General features: G+C 38.5%; 1 protein-coding gene across 1 annotated transcript in view; it reads left to right on the forward strand.

Moving 5' to 3' along the window:
* LOC100356714 (uncharacterized) overlaps positions 1-21148 on the forward strand; it is a 322021-nt gene that overhangs the window by 199112 nt on the left and 101761 nt on the right. Inside the window, exons 14-15 of the mRNA XM_089333567.1 lie at positions 14892-15110; positions 17755-18007. Of these exons, the coding sequence (XP_089189693.1) occupies positions 14892-15110; positions 17755-18007 (472 nt within the window). The remainder of the gene's footprint in view (positions 1-14891; positions 15111-17754; positions 18008-21148) is intronic.

Below are 21148 nucleotides of genomic sequence, written 5' to 3' on the forward strand. Positions count from 1 at the left end.
ACAACTGGGACAAGAGAGTGAAATTTTGATTATTTTCATTATTTTTCTTTAGAAAATATTACAATTATTATTATTAATGATACTGATAAGAATACTTCTATGGCTAATAACATTAATTGAGCACTTACTATGAGACAAACACTATGTCAATAGTTTTACCTGTGTTCTGTCTTTTTTCTATGTGCCTTTGACCAGATATTTTCCTACAAGTATTATTTTAATGAAGTTAAGTACTTTACTTAGGTATATAGAGATGCTTCCTTTTGGGATTGCTATTCAAATCCAGATCCATCTGATTTTAAAACCTCATACTTTAAAATCATGCTACATATTTTGTTTTGATATTATTTACACCAAATAAACTCGCACATTATATATATATACATATATATATATATAATATGCTTCTAAATAAAGCTCACTCTTATACCTTGTGCATTTCCATTTAAATCAACTCAATTCAGTTCAGCCAAGCCTTCCTGAACAGTGTTATGAATTATCAGTTGCTGTATACGTTTGAAAGAATGGCAGGGGTGATACTCTGACTTCTTGCCAATATTTGCTTACTATTTCTTACTAATTTGTCTTTGCCGTAATTTTAATTTGAGTTGTATCTGAATTAGACTCTCATGTCAGTGTGGAGTGATGTGAGATGCATTGTGTGTTTGACTTGTGCCCTCACTCTGCTAGGAAGGGCAAAATTAAATTCCATTTCACATCAAAAATTGTGTGTATACTCTACACACAATAATAGCTTTTCAATTTCTTCTTTAAATGCACATACATTGTGGGTATATTTTTCTTTCCTGTTTTCAACATATCTGGTGTTGTAGTTGTTTTAGATTGTGTTTCCATATCTGAACTTCTTACTGCAACATGCCCATTTATCCTGTAACACGCAGTCCTCTGAGGCGCAGAGACTAGATAATTTACAGACTATAGCAAAACTTGTAAATAGAAGAGCTAGGTTTTAGACTGGGATCTGGGCTCTCTGCCTCCCCTCATGCTTCCGTGTAGGCAGCCTTACATGTCTTGGAGGGTACCTGATGACACTCTTCTGCCTGTGCTGGGAAGTCTGTTTTTCACATTGTTTATGGATGGGGTATCATGCAGCTCATTGATGCTATTGTTTTCAAACTGATCTGCTTTTACATTGTTATTCCAATAATTGACAAAACTTCCATTATGCATAATACATTTAGCTAGTTTCACTCATTAAATGCTTTGGAAATATTTTAACTGATGAGGCCAGGCAAATACTCATCAAGGAAAATGTTCTCCTTCTTACTAACAGATTAACCATACAGAAGGTAAGTTTGCAATATTAATTGTGATAAAACTCCTACATTTCAGCCCGCTGCTGTGGTGCTGCTGTTATGTCAGGGATAATAGTAGTCTTTAGCTCTCATATGTGTTAATAATAGTAGGGTGAGCCCTATTTTTACTCATTCATGTTCTTAGGTAATTCTTGCAAAAACGGTGCATTCTAATATTGCATCCAACATTTTTTAGCACAGAACATTAAGGGAAATGTTATTTGCAAGTGGCAAAATTGACACTAAAGCAAATAACACAGAGTGAATGAAAGATGAATTATTTGTTAAAAGGTGATCGGAATTCAGTCATTTTTGCTCTGAGTAGTGACTTTGTTTTTCTGCTTTCAATTTCCTTTTTTTTTTCTCAGGCATAAGTTCCTACCATCTCTGCCTGCTCTCCAAAACTTTCAACCCCCATTCAGAGACTGTCATTGGAAATAACAGCCTAAAGAGTTTGGAAGTCTCTTTGGATTCCTTTAACATCCTTCAATTGCTGTTTTCTCATTAGAACATTCATACTTCGGTGCCTCAGTGGAAATGATCAATTATTTCAATGTCAGTAGTGGTACTATTACCCCTAAGATTTAGCAATTTTCAAAGATCTTTTACCATAATTAGAGGCATTTGTTGTAAATTGAATTAAACTTGTTAAAAGTACAGCGTGTTATATTAACAATAAAATTTGCAAATTGGCTAAGGAGTCACAATTTTGAGAGGACAAGTCCAGTTTAAAAATGCTAATATTGGGGTTGGTGCTGTGCTGTGTCAGGTGAAGCCATCTGTAACACCTGCATCTCATGTGGGCACCAGTTCAAGTCCCTGCTTCTCCACTTCCAATCTATGTCCCTGCTAATGTGCCTGGGAAAGTAGCAGAAGATGGTCCAATTACTCAGTCTCCTGCACCCATGTGGGAGACTCAGAAGAAGCTCCTGGCGCCTGACTTCAGCCTGGTCCAGCCCTGGCTGAAGTCATCAGGTGGGGTTAGGAGTCCACGGGCCCCTTAGATGTCCTACAGAAGCAGATTGCAAGTTTTGTGCAGGCAGGCTGCCAGCTGAGGCTGCAAAGCTTGTTTCCAGACCTGCTGGCCTCTCACACTATAGCTTCCTGTGCTGCATGTGTGACCTTGTGGTTTTAATCAAATCTTCAAGTTAGTTGCAATCTTCCACCCAGAGCTAGCAGAAAACAGGGCTGAGCCCTTGAGGAGAATTGGGCTCTCTCCAAAAGACCCCCTACCATCTCCATGAGCCCCAAGTCAATCAATAAACAGTATGTGAAACTCCTGTCCAATGGGCACCCTCATAGAATAACCCAGTGAAAAGACAGTAATATATTAAAAACTCTACACACTTCCTGAAAACCAGTGTCCTTTCTGGGCACTCCATCTAGTCTCCTCTTGGACTGGACACTTTAATATTGCTTTGCAAACAAAATGAAGCTTTTGCTTCTTTTTCCAAATTATTTCCCAGTTTTTTATTTCTATACTAAGCTGAGAAAAACAACCCATGAAACTCTCTCTGGCAACCATCCTCCTCTCCAGGACTGGTAACATTGGCTGTTGCAGTCCCTGGCAGATGGAAGATAGATTCATTCTGTGTGTGTGTGTGTGTGTGTGTGTGTGTGTGTAACCATGACTTTCATCTCTATAACTGTACCTTGCAAGTAGATAAAAAAAATCTTTATTCCCACTTTCATCAATGGACAACTAGACAGAATCAACAAACAGCAGAGCTAATCAACATTATGGACCAAATTGACCTAACTGGTATCTATACAACTTTTCATCCCACATTTGCAAAATACACATTCTTCTCTTCAGTGCATGGAACATCATCAAAATGTCCATACTATCAAAAGCAATTTACAGATTCAATGTGATCCCAATCAAAATATGAATGACATTCTTTTCAGATCTAGAAAAAATGATGCTAGAATTCATACAGAAACACAAGAGACCCTGAATAACTAAAGCAATCTTATACAACAAAAACAAAGCTGGAGGCATCACAATACGTAATTTTAAGACATACTACATTGCAGTTATAACCAAAACAGCCTGGTACTCATACAAAAACAGACTTCTTGACCAATGAAATAGAATAGAAACTCCAGAAATTAATCCATGCATCTGCAACCAACTTGTCTTTGACAAATGAGCTAAAATCAATTCCTGGATAGAAGACAGTCTTTTTAACAAATGGTGCTGGGAAAACTGGATCTCCACATGCAGATGTATGAAACTAGACCCCTACCTCACATCTTACAGAAAAATCGACTCCAAATGGATCAAAGACCTAAATCTATGCCCTGACACCATGAATCATTAGAGAACATCGGGGAAACACTGCAAGACAGTGGCATAGGCAGACTTCTTGGAAAACACCCTGGAAGCATGGACAATAAAAGCCAAAATTAACAAATGGGGTTACATCAAGCTGAGAAGAAAAGAAACACTCAACAAAGTGAAGAAGCAACTGACAGAATGGAAGAAAATATTTGCGAACTACGCAACTGATGAAGAGTTAATGTGCAGAATCTATAAAGAGCTCAAGAATTTCAACAACAACAAAACAAACAATCTAGTTAAGAAATGGGCAAAGTACTTGACTAGGCATCTTTCAAGAGGAAATTCAAATGCCAACAGACACTTGAGAAGAGGCTCAGGATCACCAGCCATGAGGGAAACACAAATCAAAACCACAGTGAGGTTTCACCTCACTCCAGTTAGAATGTCCCACATACAGAAATCAAAAAATGACAAATACTGGTAAGGATGTGGTGAAAAAGGTACTCTGATACACTGTAGGAATGTAAACTGGGGCAATCACTATGGAAGACAGTTTGGAGATACCTCAGAAATTTGAATATAGACTTATCTTATGACCCAAGCATCCAATTCCTGACAATTTACCCAAACCAAAAAAAATCAGTATAAGAAAGAGTTATTTGTACCCCCATGTTCATTGCAGTACAATTCACAATAGTCAAGATATGGAATCAACCTAGATTTCAATCAACTGTTGACTGGATAAAGAAATTATGGTATATATGCAGTACTATGGAGTACTACTCAGCTGTAAAAAAAAAATGAAATCCTATCTTTTGCCACAAGATGGACACAACTGGAAATAATTTACATAGTGAAACAAGCCAGTCCCCCAAACACAGATATCATATGTTTTCCCTGATCCAAGGTAACTAACAGAGTACCTGAAATGAACTGCACTGAAGTGAAATAAAAATTTTGAGATTCAATGATTGTTGACAGCCATTATCCCTTCCATAGAGAAACCATGTTTTTTATTTTTCTTCATGTTATTTGTTGAACTTTTTTACTTAGTATAAGTTTATATGATCATTAAGTAAACCCAAAATAGATCTTTGTAAAAATTAAGAGTGGGAATGTGAGAGAGAGAAGGAGGAAGGGTTGGAGCGTGGGTGGGAGGGAGGGTAGGTGGGGAAGTGTCACTGTGTTCCTAAATCTGTATATATGAAATACATGAAACTTGGTATAAATTAAATGAAATTTTAAAAAAATTACGATATTGTAATCCATGAGCTGTACTTTGGAAATTTATATTCATTAAATAAAAGTTAAAAAAATAGATATGAATATTAAAAAAATAACGATAAAAATAAATCTTTATTAAAAATGCTAACACAAAGTTTTAGTTTTTGCAAATACTAAGAAATTAGGTGTCATACTGTGTTGTTGAAGAAAACATTTGTTCATGTTCAGTATAGGTACAAGATATTTATTTTGGTTCTGAGGTTGGCTTAAGCTATAGATTCAGAATCCAATGAAGACAGAAGATTGTTTATTTCTGTCATTTGAAGCCTCTCAGTTTGTGGTTACAGCAACCCTAGAAACTGATGCAGATGTAGGAGAGTTCCTCCTAGTTTGGAGTCCTCGTGTGCATTTCGTAGACTCTTAAAGTCTTTGCCAGTCTTACTACTGTGATGGTAAAGAATGCCCACCCCACATTTCTGATGGTTGTTGAGAAATGCCAATGAGCCACAATCAAAATCATCACTCTTCTTCTCCTTCAGACTGGATTCTCCCAAGGCTTTATTCATTCTGCACCCAGAGCAAGATTTCCCGAATATACAACATAATATCCCTCTCCATCCCACAACCTCATCAACAACATTCTGAGGGCTGTTGATTGTGTCAGGATAGAGTCCGGACTCCTTAAAATGATGAATGCAGACACGGCCCCTTCACAGATAGCTGGTTTCCATCTCTCCAGATTCAGTGTACTCACCACCTTCCCCTATGTGAACTTTCTCCACTCAGTTCGAATTATTTTCTGTTTGAGACACAGAAATTTCTTCTTCTGAGAGCTGCAGTTGTAATGGGACCTTCTCTGACCTTTCCTGCCCAGCCCCTGCTCTCATTGCCAATTCCTATAAGTCTTGACGAGCTCAGAAAAGAAGTATTCTCTTGCCTGGTCTGATATAAGTGTCTGTTCTATGCTTCTCATAGCATTTTCCTGATACCAAAGATCTGATATGGGCTTTATGCCTGTGTTTTCCTTGCCTTTCTACTTGTCCATCTAACCAATAGAATAAACATTGTTTTTGACTGATTTATTTATTTATTTAAAGATTTATTTATCTATTTGAAAGTCAGAGTTACACAGAGAGATAAGGAGAGGCAGAGAGAGACAGAGAGTGGTCTTCCATCTGCTGGTGAACTCTTCAACTGACCGCAAAGACCAGAGCTGCGCCAATCCGAAGCCAGGAGCCAGGAACTTCTTCCAGGTCTCCCACGTGGGTGCAGGAGCCCAAGGACTTGGGCCATCTTCCACTGCTTTCCCAGGCCATAGCAGAGAGCTGGATTGGAAGAGGAGCCGCTGGGACTAGAACCGGCACCCATATGGGATGCCGGCGCTTCAGTCCAGGGCTTTAACCCACTGTGTCACAGCACCGGCTCCTGATTTATTTATTTTTAAAGACAGAGTTACTGAGAGAGTAAAAGACAGAGATCTTCCATTCACTAGTTCACTCCCCAGTGACTACAGCAGCCCAATCTGGAGCAGGCTGGAGCCAGGAGCCTGGAACTTCATTTGGGTCTCCCACATGGTGGGCAGGGCACTTGGACCATCCTCCACTTGTTTCCCAGGCTTATTAACAGGGCCCTGGATCAGAAATAGAGTGGCCTGAACTCAAACTGGTTCCCACATAGCATGCTGATGTTGTCTGTGGTGGTTTAACTTACTGTAACTAAAAGCCAACCCCAATAGAATAAACAGTCTATGAGTCTAACAGTGTTGTGCACTTTTGGGAATCCAGAACTTAACTATATTAATATTCCATTGCTGTTTTAATGAGTTAAAACCAACTTTTGACAGAAAGCAGTACAGATTTGTTGCTTTATGCTTTGGGAGGTCAGAAGTCTAAAATGTATCCTTCTGGGCCAAAAGCAATGTATCCACAAGATTGCACTCTTCTGGAGGTTTATTGCAGAATCTGTTCCCTTCACCTTTCCAGTGTCTAAGGACCACACTGCTTCCCTTCCTTGGTTCATCTCCCTGATCAAATAGAACCTGTCCAGGACATGTTTTTCTCCTATTGTCATCTTCCTGGTTCTCTCTCTCACTTTCTCTCTCTGGTTCTTGCTTCATCTCTTCTGCTTCTCTCTTCCTTTTTTTCCCACCAGAATCTGTGTGATTACATTAGGCTCATCCAAAGAATCCAGAATAATCTCCTTATTTTACACTTAGTTGTCTAGCAACTTTAATTCCTCTGGTACTTAATTCCCCTTTGCTATATAATTACCATAATCATAGGTTCCAGGGATTAAAGCAGGGGATATGTGCAGAGGACATTATTCTGTCAGCTACACTTCCCCAAGGTCTGACAAACTGTATTCATTTAGTGCTGATCTCTTGAATGAATGAGCTGTGTCCAATTCAGCCAGCTCCAACGAAGGAAGAAACACTTCTATCTTTCAGATTACAGGTAAATGTGCTTATGTTCAAGCAACCCACAGTTTCTTGGTCCTGGAGTTTCTTGTTGAAGTGACTCAGTTGGTGACTGCTGAAAAACCCTATTGGAGAGGCTTTATATAGTAGTTAGACATTTCTTTGTTACTGCTTTTTTTAAGTTGGGCAGATCACTCAACTTGCTTGGCTTTTAGTTTCACTTCTGTAAATGTCTGATGGAATTTGTGAAGAGATTTTTCTCAAACAGAACCATGGCACGATCTATGCATGTTTTTATGATACCTTTATTGTATTGGCTCTGATGATACTCATGGTCAAAAACTTTCATCTGAATCAGATACAGCAAAAATAAGTAAGCAGCACTCAAATAAAATAATTACCTATAGACAATCAGCATTAGAATGCACCTTGATTTTTAAAAATGCTATATCTGGAATATGTTTGGTGATGCCAGAAAGAGGGAATATGGACATTCTAGTGCCATCTATTGGTTGTGATTTTTTCCCTTAAGTTAATTTAAAATTTTAATATGTTCTCAATGAAAATATCCAAAATTTTGAAGGTTATATTTTCCTCCTCCAACACATGATTTTTAATTCCATTTTTCCACAAACTTTGAATCCCCTTTTTACAAGGGTTAGGAGGCAATAGGAAAGTTGAAATAGACACTTCTTCCATAAACGTTGGAAGCACATAGAACTCAGAATGCATAGCACTTCTGAAATCTAGTTGGCGAGTTGCTTCAATCCTTTGGCTAAAACCAAGGCTGAGTGCCTAGACAGGTCCTCTGTGGCTTTTGGTTCCACCATTGAGGCCCGTGTCTTCAACCACTGAGTCATTTTTCCTTTTCCACAAGAAACAGCTTGTGTCTATACTGCATTGCTGTCTCAGCTTGCTTTCTACCAACACAGTTTTGGACACTGGGAAGCTGTTTTCACTCTGAACAATGTCTTCTGTACCATTTAGTCCAACCTGATGGCACTTTTTTTTGGAAGCCTTGCTTTGTAATTTATTTTTTTTATTTTTATTAATTTAAAAAATTATTACTATAAAGAGAACAGATTTCATGTATTTCATAGATAAAATACTAAGATAACTATGCATCCCTTCTACCCACTATCCCTCCCTCAGTTCCCCCTCCTTCCTTTCTTTCTGTAATTCCTTTAACTTTTGTAATAATATACTTTCAGTTTACTTTATAATCACAAGACTAATGCACCATTACCATAATGTTCTACAGCTAAAAAGTAGAAAGCATGTTCCACTTCAGTTAGAATTGCTATCATCTGAAAATCAAAAAAATAACAAATGCTGATGAGGATGTGGAGACAAAGGTACCATAATGCACTGTTGGTGGGAATTTAAACTAGTACAAGAATTCTGGAAGACAGTATAGAGATTGCTCACAAATCTGAAAATAGGTTTAGATATGATCCAGCCATTCCACTCCTGGGAACTTACCCAAAGGAAATGAAATAGCATGTACCCACATGTTTATAGTAGCTCAACTCACAATAGATAACATATGGAATAAACTCATATGTGCATGAAGTGATGCACACACACACACACACAATGGAATGCTACTCAGCCATAAAAAAGAACTAAATCTGTCTTTTGCAACAAATGGCTGCAACTGGTGATCATTATGCTGAGTAGAGTAAACCAGTGCCCAAAAGACAAATATCATACGTTTTCTCCAATATTTGGTAGTTAATATAAAATATAAAATGTATAATATATAAATATATAAGAATGAAACTGACATCTTATGATTTGATTATTGTTTAAAGCCCTTTTCTATGTTCCCACAAAACATGGTCTTTCTACTTTTTACTTTTTAAAATGTTTTTCAAAATTTATTTTCATTTACTTAGAAGACTGAGCAACAGAGATAGAGGAGAAAAAGAGAGATCTTTTATATACTGGTTCATTTCCCAAATGGGCGTGACAGCCAAAGCTGGGCTGTACTAAGCCAGAAGCCTGAAACTTCATCCAGATCTCCCACATGGGTGCCAGGCCAAGCACTTAAGCCATTATCTGCTGCCCCTCAGGAGGCACTAGCAGGAAATGGATCAGAAGCAGAGGAGCCAGACATCTGATGGGGGATGTAGACATCCCACGGGATGGCTTAATCTGCTGTGTTGCATGTATTTTCTCCATGAACAAGTTTCAAAGAACTTAGATATTTTGTCAAAATATATATAAAGCACCCCATGCCACCAGAAAACATGAAAATGCTTTCCTGTATATCTCCAAAATACTTCTAAATTGATTGTTTCTTCTCGATAATACAGTCAAACATATCCACATTCTCAAAATTCACAGACCCAAGATCCTGCCAACAATTGATTCTCTAATGCACATTACTGCTCCTCAGACCCAACAATGAACCCAGTCTTTCCAGATTACCCGGTATACCCCAATGCCAGGATGCATAGAGACATAATCCAATTTCATGGATCCACATGCTCTCAATAAAAATACCTGTGACACAAAATGGTTGCTAAGCATTCATTTTACTTCCAAATGCAATCACTACTAACCAGTAAATTTTCACAGATGAGAAGTAACGAATCCACCCTTTATACAAATTCCTTAGGATTCCTGTTCACTATAGAAGAGATTTTAAGAAGGCATATAATACTCTTCTTCCCAAGGAGTGTTGGTCTTTCATTACTACTATTACTACTATTACTACTACTACTACTACTACTATTACTATTACGCTGCTGCTGCTGCTCCTGTTACTGCTACTAGAATACTGATAGATCACAGAAATCATGTTTGACTTCAGGTCTCTGAAGACTGAGAATGGGCAGAGAATCGATGGGTGCCTTGTGCTGTGTGGCTGAAGTTCAGAGAAGTAGGTTTCATTTAACGGCTGAATACTGGATGACCCCACCATTCTTTCCACCCTCTGGCACTCACCCCGTGAGCAATAGAGGAGCCGTCTGCATGAACTGAGGAGGAACTGCTGGCTTGAATGCGATTTTGCAGTGATCTGTGTGCTCTGTGGCTTCCTTCATGACCAACAAATCAATTCCCACTCCACGTATTACACACCCCAGTGGCAGAGGCCATTTATTATCCTTTTGATGGCCACATTCTTTGTATATAACCAAGAAAGATTACAGAGGAAGACAAGAACAGTTGAAATGTGGATGAAGATATCCCATAATGGCACTGCATTTTATAATGTGTCTTGCATGTTAACAAGTATACAAGATATGCTGTCATTAAGGACCATTTTGAAACATGGGAGCACAATTTTTTGAATGAAACGTATTTCAAGAATGATACATGCATGGAGAAATAGTTATGGAGGCAATTCTATAGAGGTGGACATTTAGATTTCAGGTACAAATCTTAAAATATTAAAATGAAAGGAATGGCAGATTTTGCTGTTCTATGTTCATTATTTATAAGACTGTATACCTGGCTAACTTTATCCAATTAATTGACATCATCTAACAGAAACCAGTTCTTTCAATAGTGTCTAGCTTTGCCAAATATATATATTTTTAAAGTTCTAGATTATTGGATCAAGGTTTTTCTTTCCTTTTAAAAAATACTCATTCATTTATTTGAAAGACAGAGTGACAGAGACAGAAGAACATATAGACAACAGACATTGAGAGAACCAGTTCACTGGTTCACTCCCCAAATGGCCACAACAGCCAGATTGGGGCCAGGCCAAAGCCATGAGCCAGGAAATCCATCCTTGTTTCCCAAATGGCTGGCAGCCGTCCAAGACATGAGTTATCTTCCACTGCCTTCCTATGCTTATTGGCAGGAAATTGGGTCAGAAATAGATTACCTGGGACTCAAACTGGTGCTCTAAAATGAAATGCTGGAAACACAAGTGGCAGCTCAAACTGCTGTGCCACAACACCAGCCCCCAAGGTTTTTATTAGTTCTTTGAATACATAGTCTATCATTATCATTGTTAAACCATTAAAAACAAATATTGACTTGTGTGGTCCAGGTATACAAAATAACTGAATGCTTCAGAATAGTACCTAGGGAAATGTTAATGTTATTTATCTCAAATCAAAATTTGGATAAACAAATATGTCTATCTGAATGTCAGTGGGAAGCATTTTCTCTGTGTACTAATGATCAAACCTTGTAGCCTAAGCACAGTGGAAATTTTCAAAGGTCAAAGATGTTTTCTTTGTTTTTCATCAGTTGAGACTTTCCTTTCTTTTCAACAAGCACAACACCACATTCGCGTTTATTTTCCCCTTCTCTTGGAAGAGGCAAAATAACTGAGGAAGTGATCAAGCACAGGGCATTTTGCTTCAGCAGTATAGAAATTTTTACTTGTTAAAGTGATCAGTTTAAATTTATAATTGAGAAAAAAATAGGATTAAGTGTCAAAGGGATTACATAAATAAGACCAGTGTCTGCAGATAATAATTAAAAAGGAGAGAATGATCCTACATGGGAAGCAGGATACACAGCAGACTCATAGAATGGCAAATGCCCTAAACAGCACTCTGGCCTCAGAATCAGCCCTTAAGGCATTTGGATCTGGCTAAAAAGCCCATGAGAGTTTTGCAGGCATGGAAAGCCAAGACACTCTGACAAAAAAAAATGACCTAAATGAAAGATCTCTGTGAGTGAGATACCAGTGGAAAGAATGGACCATCAAAGAAGGAGGTGCCTTTCTCTGAAGGAAGGAGAGAACTTCCACTTTGACTAGGGCCTTGTCTAAATAAGATCGGAGTTGGTGAACTCAAGAGGCTTCCATAGCCCTGGAAGCTCATGACAAGATCCTCAGGTGATTACTGACGTCATAAATAAGAGTGTCAATTGTTAAATCAACAACGGGAGTCACTGTGCACCTGCTCCCCATGTAGGATCTCTGTCCTTAATCTGTTGTACTATGTGAATTAATGATAAAACTACTACTCAAACAGTGCTGTATACTTTGTGTGTATGTGTGGGTGTAGTCTGTTGAAATCTTTACTTAGTATATACTAAGTTGATCTTCTGTATACAAAAATAATTGAAAATGAATCTTGATGAAGAATGGGATGGGAGAGGGAAGTAGAGATGGGATGGTTGTGGGTAGGAGGGAGTTTATGGGGGGAAAAGCCTCTATAATTCAAAAGTTGTACTTTGGAAATTTATATTCATTAAATAAAAGTTAAAAAAAATAGAAATTCTGGTTTCATTTTGCTTGCTGGTGAATGGTGAATGTTGTAAGGTATTCTGGAATCTCTCTGTAACAGAGTTAGTTCTCTGACTCTTCTACTGTGTGAAAACCAAAGCATCTTAGGGATCTGCTACCTATTTAACTGCTCTTCACTTGGGTAGTTGGAAAACATGCTCAATACCGAGTCTGTGCCTGGTCTTTGGTTAGATGATGCTTCACACCTTCATGGCAACATACGCACAAACACCACAAGAAAGAACAGTCAGTGTCAAGTCAGGTGCCTTATTGTGCTAAGGAGGTGCATTTGGTTTCCTTTGAGTTGCTGATGCTGCTGTTGTTAGTTTCTAAACACCAACCAATTTTCTAAATTTTATTTGAATGGCACAGTGAGAGAGGTATCTCATTCATTGGTTTACTCCCCAAAGGCCTGCAACAGCCAGAGATAGGCCTGGTGGACTAGGTAGGAGTCAGGAATTCAATCACTATCTTCAACATGGTTATCGGACAACCCGTTACTGAGCCATCGTCTGCTGTCTCTCAGGCTATGAATTAGCAGGAAACTGAATCGGAAGTGAGGCCAGGACTCAAACCTAGTTAGTTCCTCTGATATGGGACAGGGCATCCCAAGTGGTGTCTTAACCACTGAACCAAATGTTCACCTCTGATGTTAGATTTTTGCTTAGTTTTCTTTTTTGTTTGGTTTATTTCCTGCCAAACACTCTTTTTTTTTTTCCAGTATCTGTTTCTCTTTCCATGGTATAATTGTCATGATATTTGATATGAGCTTTCTGTCTTTTAACAAAAAAGACATATTTATTTATTTACTTTGAAAATCAGAGCTACAGAGAGAGGAAGAGATGGAGAGAAAGAGAGAGAGAGAGAGAGAGAGAGAGAGAGAGAGAGAGAGAGAGAATATTTTCCTTCTGCTGGTTTACACCCCAGACCAGATGGCTGCAATGGCCAGCGCTGGGCCAGGTCAAAGCCAGAAGCTGAGTGCTTCATCATGATCTCCCATGTGGATGTGGGGGCCCAAACACTTGGGCCATCTTCTGCTGCTTTTCCCAGGCCATTAGCACTGGAGCAGCCAGGACAGGAACCAACACTCATATGGGATGCCCGTGTCTCAGGCAGAGGCTTAACTTGCTATACCACCATGGTGCTCCAAGATGAGCATTCTTATACAAAACCTGTTTAATATATCCATGAATTCCATTCCTGTTCTCCCTGTGATACTGTTCTGTTTTGCTGTGGTTAATCACTAAGTCCCTGAACTACTGATCCTGGTACTAGTTTTTCCTTTGGTAACATTCATATATTTCTAGTGATATATTAATTCGCTTTGATTTTAAAGTGAAATAATTGATCTTTAGCAAGCTACATGCAAATAATTAAATCTAACCTTCATGAAGAAGGTCTATATGAGTAGGTGAGATAAGCAGCAATATATTCTAGATTTTAAAAGATTTTTTTCAAAAAATAAATTGCCAATAGTAACTCTTATCCGTATTTCTTTTTAAAACTTTTTAACTCTGGCAAAATACATATAAAATTTACTATCTGAGCCATTTTAAGTGCAGTTCAGTGGTAAGTACATGCACATTGTTGTGCAACCAGTCTAGATCTTAAAAGAGACTGCCTGCAAAACTGAAGCTCTACACCCAGTAAAAAACAAGACTCCATTTCCCTCTCCTGAGCCCCTGGCAACCACAGTTCTCCTTCTGTCCCTATCACTTTGACTACTCTGTATACCTCATACAAGTGGAATCATGCAGTCTTTGTGGTTTTTGTGAGTGGTTTGTTTTATTTAGTATAACATCCTCAAAGTTCGTCTATGTATAGCATATGTCAGAATTTCTTTCTTTTTAAAAGTGAACAGTATTCCATTATATTTTGTTTATCTATTTATCCATTAATGGACATTCATGGTGCTCCACTGTGGCCTGTTTTGAATAATGCTGCTGTGAACAACATTAATTGAAATATCACTTCTAGACCTTCCTGTTATGACTTTTGGATATATATCCAGGTGTGGGGTTGCTGGATCACAGGGCAGTTCTATTTAGCATAAAGACAGAGAGCTCTCCATCTCATTAGCTGGTTCACTCCCCAAATGCCTGCACGTGACTGGGGCCAGGCAGGGGCCAAAGCCAAGACCTAAGAATACAATCCAGGTCCAGTTGCTTGAGCCAAAACTTATTAGCAGGAATGTGGATTCAGGACAGAGCTGGGACTGGAATCCAGGACCCCCATGTGGGCGTGGGCATCTTAACTGGCAGCTTAACCAATGAACTAAACACCTGCTCCTCCATGTTTATTTCTAGTCCACTTTAATCATTCATTATAGCAAAAAGGAATATAAATAATTTTGAGTCCCAAGTAGTTCAAAATAATTTCATTCAACTTTATGATGTCTTCACTGATACTCATAGTTTACTTTACTCATTATTTTTATTTGTTTGTTTCTAGCTGCTCCTCAGTTGCTGATAGAAGGGGATCTGGAGAATTTGTCAAGCATCTCCACTTTGTGCTGATGTCAGTGTTTTCAGAACTTGGGTTAGCTCAGTGGCAAAGCCAGAGCTTCTGGTACATTATCCTGCTGACGGCTTCTCTGTGGTTCCCGAGGCTCTACCTGCATTACCTTGGCCAGTGGCTTTTCCTCCAGGCCATTTCAGTTCCCGTTACAAAGTGAGTGCTTTCCCCTGAAAGTCAAAGGAATGCATTTTGCTCCTGATAGAACAAATGAAAGCATGAAACACCTCTCCCATCCATTTACCCCAAAACCTAAAATGCAGGTATGATTTGAAAAGATGAAAATGTCTCTGTTTTAGAGTAAGAGTTTCTGTTACAGTTACGGTCTCATAGACTGGTATAAACAAATGTATAATGTGTATATCAGTATCTATTTAAAATTGAGCAGATTCAAATATGTTCCAATATCCACAGGATTCAAGAAGGGATTTAGCAATGATGTTTTATTTCAGCTTGATTTCATCAGAGTGACTTAGGCAGAAGGTGTTTGAGTAGTAACATAAGTCTGATTTATCGCCTATCTTCAGCAAAGCAAAGATTGCTTCTTCTGCAAAATGATTGAATTCAAACAATTACCACACTCAAAACCCGGGCAGCTTTCAGGGCCATTATCCTCGGGAAAAAATGACACTTTAAAGGTTATCTCTCCATAAACATGATTACATAGACACCACAGGTAGACAGACAGATAGACATCAGTACAAGTGAAGTTCATCTTCTCAAATGTAGATATGTCAGATAAAATAAAAATGTGTATGTATTTTCAATTAAGAAGATTGCAAAAAACTTAAGACTATGAAAAGGAATACATGTGTATGTTTAGTGTATATATATATATATCTGAATATATATAAATATACTAAAATACACTGTTTTAAAATTTTAAGAAATGCAATCATAAGCATCTGATTATATTATAGAACATGAAAAATTTTAAACGCATACATATATAAATATATACACAGATATAAGTATATAAAATAATTGCATTTATAATATGGAATTTTAATGGATATCTCTTTCTTGCTTGCTTGCTCACTCTTCCTTCTTTCCTTCCTTTCTCCCTCCCTCCCTTTCTTTCTTTCTCTCTCTCCTTCCTTCCTTCCTTCCTTCCTTCCTTCCTTCCTTCCTTCCTTCCTTCCTTCCTTCCTTCCTTTCTCTCTCTCTCTCTCTCTCTCTCTCTCTCTCTCTCTCTCTCTCTTTCTTTCTTTCTTTCTTTCTTTCTTTCTTTCTTTCTTTCTTTCTTTCTTTCTTTCTTTCTTTCTTTCTTTCTTTCTTTCTTTCTTTCTTTCTTTCTTTCTTTCTCTTTCCTATTCCAACATTTCCAAAGCAGAAAGCACAAATGTTACATTCTTTTATCTCTTTCATTCTTCACTGTAATGAGCAATTCTGTCTTTATTAGTTGTTAATAAAGTGAGATTGCAAAAAGTTTTTTGACAGTCCAATTTAGCCAATTTATTAAACAAGAGAAGACCTAAAATATTGCAGGATGCTATGCTGGTTACTCTGTTGGTCTGCAGGACTGAAGCCAACAAGAGCTCTGCATTCCATCATAACTGTGGGATATTGCAGTAACAGCACCAACAAAAGCATTACTTCTACTCTCACTCTGCATCAGGTATTGTGCTAGGAAAGGTATTTTGTTGGATACTCACAATAGCATAGGAACAAAGCATTAAACTTCCCTCGAAGCAAAAGTTAATAGTGGGTAAAAAGAAGACTTCTTTTTAATAGACTGCTGATGAATAGGATTACAGCAGCAGTCATCATGAAGCAGCTTTACCTGTGTCGAAATTTTGGTAAACTCAGAGTGAGCTGAAATCTCTGCACAGAAGGATGATTCCAATGCCCGGGTCATAGCTGCTTCAATTACTGGGATCAGATTGAATTTAACCCATAGGTCATGAAGTTGCATCAACTGAGAAATAGGATGGTTTGTGTGTGAATGGTGCCAGTGTTGCTGGTGTATCTGGGAGTCCAGTTAGAGGAATAACATTCAAAATTAATCAGCTATACCCAAACTCTGAAGAATTATGATATCTATATCTATTTCTCATGCCTGTTAGAGTGTGACACATCAGAAAATCCACCGATATTACGCATTTCGAGCAGTGTAATAACAAGTACTGCATGAACTGCAGGGGAAGTCTTAGTTTAGAAGATGCTGTGCTCAGTGACTCTGGTGGACACAATGTGTAGGGTTGTATCTGAGACTCATCAGAACAATGGACAGAGTAGAACTTGCCTTTTCCTTGAAAGCAAGATATTGGGAAAGTAGAGAGAGAAGGAGAAGAGATGAAGATTTCTAACAATTTTGAGGTTCTATTACATGCCAAGCTTTTCTATACTTAAAAGAGAAACCGACCGGCGCCGTGGCTCACTAGGCTAATCCTCTGCCTGTGGCACCGGCACCCAGGGTTCTGGTCCCAGTTGGAGCAGCGGATTCTGTCCCGGTTGCTCCTCTTCCAGGCCAGCTCTCTGCTGTGGCCCCGGAGGGCAGTGGAGGATGGCCCAAGTGCTTGGGCCCTGCACCTGCATGAGAGACCAGGAGGAAGCACTTGGCTCCTGGCTTCAGACCGGCGCAGCACGCCGGCCATAGCGGCCATTTGGGGGGTGAACCAACTGAAGGAAGGCCTTTCTCTTTCTCTCTCTCACTGTCTAACTCTGCCTGTCAAAAAAATAATTAATTAATTAATTAATAAAAAAAGAGCGAAACCACTGCACACCGTTTTAAAAATTGTTCTGTATACTTTGCCTTTGGTAAAATTCTTGTTTGCCTGCCTGTGACTGTTTCCTGCAGATTCCAGCCCTCCCTTCACACCGTGGAGCTCTGCTACCCGGCCTCTTCACTTCACAGCGGAGAAGAGCTGCCCATGGTTGTGGTGGGGACTTTACTGCTGAATGCAGTCATACTTCTTTTGGTTCTGGTCAAATGGGGCTGTCAGCTACTGTTTGCCTCCTGTCCTGATGTCTTGTCAAAATTAATCACAACCATGGCTGTATGGACAGTTCTAGACCCACTGGCGGTGTTTATTGTGGATATATTCCTGGGGGTAAGTCAAATAAAATAACCAGGATATGAGTCGCTGACATGCAGTGTGGCTTTAGTGCCTGCATCAGCTGACATGGGAAGTTTCAATAATGATGAATGTTCAATAGTCATGTTATGTTGAAGTTAAGTTTTTCCCCATAAAAATTGTGGATGTCTAATATAATCAATTTTAGTGTAATCTTAGCTATCTTAAATAAACTCTTGCCAAATAAGATAGACATCTTCGTGGAGGTCAAATCCAGGCTAGTTTGTCACATTTTCAGAATTATTACAAATAGTATCTATTTTTCAATTTTGTAATTTTTGATAACTTCTAATATTAAGGACTTTGATAGGAACACTTTGCAAAATATTTGTCATATAGTAGTTCCTTTAATTGATTTGATTATTTATCTGCCTTATGAGGTAGTGATCTTCTGTAATTCATGAAGCATGTAAAGTGAATAATAGCTTTTTACATCTTTCTAAATAAATAAATACAATAAATAAACACACATGTATAAATAAATATATTAAAAAGTCACTCCATAGGTCACTGGTTTTTACTTTTGTGATGACTATGAAATGACAAATGTGTATTTTTACTCTGCAATGTAGAGTTTCAGGATTTCACCATTCTAAATGATGTACTTAAGGTACTTGATGATGAAGAAACAATGCTTAATGATGCTAATATTATTTTATTTATTGTTATTATTTATTAAATATTTTTATTTTATATTAATTGAGGAGTACTTTGTAATTTTCAAGTAACTTCCCATAATTTATTTGATTTTATATTTACAACAATTCATAAGTCGGTGGGGCAAATATTCTCATTATACAACTGGGAGAAGCCAGATACAGAAATATACAATATGTCCTAGGTATTAGAGCCAGCTCACATGGCAACTGGATTAGAATCCAGATTTCTGAATTCTGAAACAAGTGTTTCTTCCATGCTGTCAAAATCTGTCTTCAAACACTGATTCAATGTTTTTCTTTGTACAATCAAATGGATGCTATCCTTGCTGATAATTATTTGATCACATCAAAATTCTTAATTTACTAGTGACTTTGAGGCTTAAATCTCAGTTAAATTGATGTGGCAATTAGTGCACATTTATTGACACATTCAAATATCATGTCCCTGAGTTTGCAAGGCGTGTGATTTCCTGGTGAGTGTTACTGGAATGCGTTGGTTCTCAGTCTTTATTCCACATCGCAATCTGTTGCAGGTCTTGGTAAAACAGATTGCTGGGTGCTGTCCCCAGGGTTTCTGTTTTGGTAGGATGCTGTGATGTGGATGCTGTTGGTTCAGGGACCACAGTTTGAGAACCACTGACATTAAAGATGTCAGGACAGCTGCTATGAGCAGACAGGGAGGACCCAGGTATAGCCTGGCTAACCCAAGTTCCAGCACATGCCAGGCCAAGTGGGGTCTCCCTCAGTATCTTTCCTTTTAACCACAGTTCCTATGCTGCAATTTAGCAGTTTTATCTAAGCTTCATTTAAGTCATCAAATGCTTTAGGTTCAATTATCAAAGCAAAGTGAAATGTGTACACATATAATAGGATAATTCAAGCCAAAAAGCACTTTAAGTTGGATTCATCAAATTTTCAAGCATCTTCCATAGGCAGAAGTAAGGGAAATCTGATTTTTAACTAAATTATATTCTGTAGTCCTGGTCATAAGATATAGCCCCATGCAAGACAGCAGCTGGATACCAAAAATTAATCAATATTATCAAATAGTCACATATATTATTAATCTATATATTATCTTATTATATAATAATGTCTATATATGGGTTTATTCCTCTTTTAAAGGAAAAAGGAACAGTTTCAAAATTAATACATATGCATTGAAAAAACATTCACTGTGCCAAAGCAGATGATAGAAATGGGGTATTTTGATGGAATCTATGTTAACTGTATTTGAAACTGAGTCTACCATCATTAATGTGTTTTTAGAATCAAAGACCAAAGTGCTTTCCATACCACTCTGCAAAAATATTCCACATCCTGGGTGATGTCTTTGGAAGCTTAGGTTAGCAGAGCCTGTTTCCATTTTTATGTATCTCTCTCAGACTATAGTATTTTCTCAAACTTTGGAGAGAGCTGATTAGAATGCACACTCTGATTCAGCAGAAAGCATTTGAGATTCTGCATTTTCAGCAGTTCCTAGATGATGCCAGCGATGCTGGTTCCATGGACCACACTATGAATGTCAAGGTGCTAGACACTTCACCCAGATGAGCAGGCTCTCCCTTCCTTTACTCTTTGCTAGGCTTTGCGAGCTGGATTTCCAGTTGGCTAGCATTTCTCGGGCTGCTCTCAACAAACCCGGAGTCCTTGAAGCTCTGAGTCCACTTGATGTCTTTCTAGATCTCATGTGACAACTCTGACTGCATGTTGCTGACTGGAAATGACCTCTGTAGAAATGCCTAGAGCCTGACAGCACATGCAATTATTGACTCCTACTATGTAGACCACTTAATGTCGTTAACTTGAGCTCCAAACAACACATGCAAAGACTTCCAGTATTCTGGTTCCCAGTCCCAGGATTGGGTATGGAATCCTATGTTGGAAGCTGATCAGCATTTGACAGTCTTGTTTCACGTTCTAGTATGCGACCACTGTCTGAACCTTGATGACATTATAAAAGAGGAAGCTTTTTGAGCAAGAAGTGGTTGTGTTTTCCACTCCATGACTAAGTTCTATTCATCATGCTGATTGGCCACATTCTGAGTGGACAGTTAAAGCTGTGGACTCCTTCCACAGTCTACTGCTCTTAGACTGCAAGAAAGCAAGGAGGAGCCTGTGTCATCAAGGTTTATTGAGCGGAAGACAGACAGGATGTTGTCTGGGAGGAACCTATCCTGGGGCACCCTGCACTTCCTCCCAGAGTTCTAGTGTGCACATGGGGAAGGCTGGGTTGCTGGGCTGAGTCTGCTGCCACTTCTGATTGGAAGGATGAGCAGCTGTCTCTTATGATCTTCTGAGATCTCCTCAGAACATAAGCAGTCATTCTAGAATGGATTTCCTTATTCTGATCAGGCCCCTCGGCAGATAGCTGGACAGCTCACCATATCCAAGGCAGCTAACAAAATGAGCAGTATTAACTCATTCTGAGGCCTCTGATGTAATCTGTAGGAAAGTA

The sequence above is a fragment of the Oryctolagus cuniculus genome, chromosome 5 (genome assembly GCF_051225735.1).
Source record: "Oryctolagus cuniculus isolate XC-2025 breed Fujian yellow rabbit chromosome 5, ASM5122573v1, whole genome shotgun sequence".
Taxonomy (NCBI): domain Eukaryota; kingdom Metazoa; phylum Chordata; class Mammalia; order Lagomorpha; family Leporidae; genus Oryctolagus; species Oryctolagus cuniculus.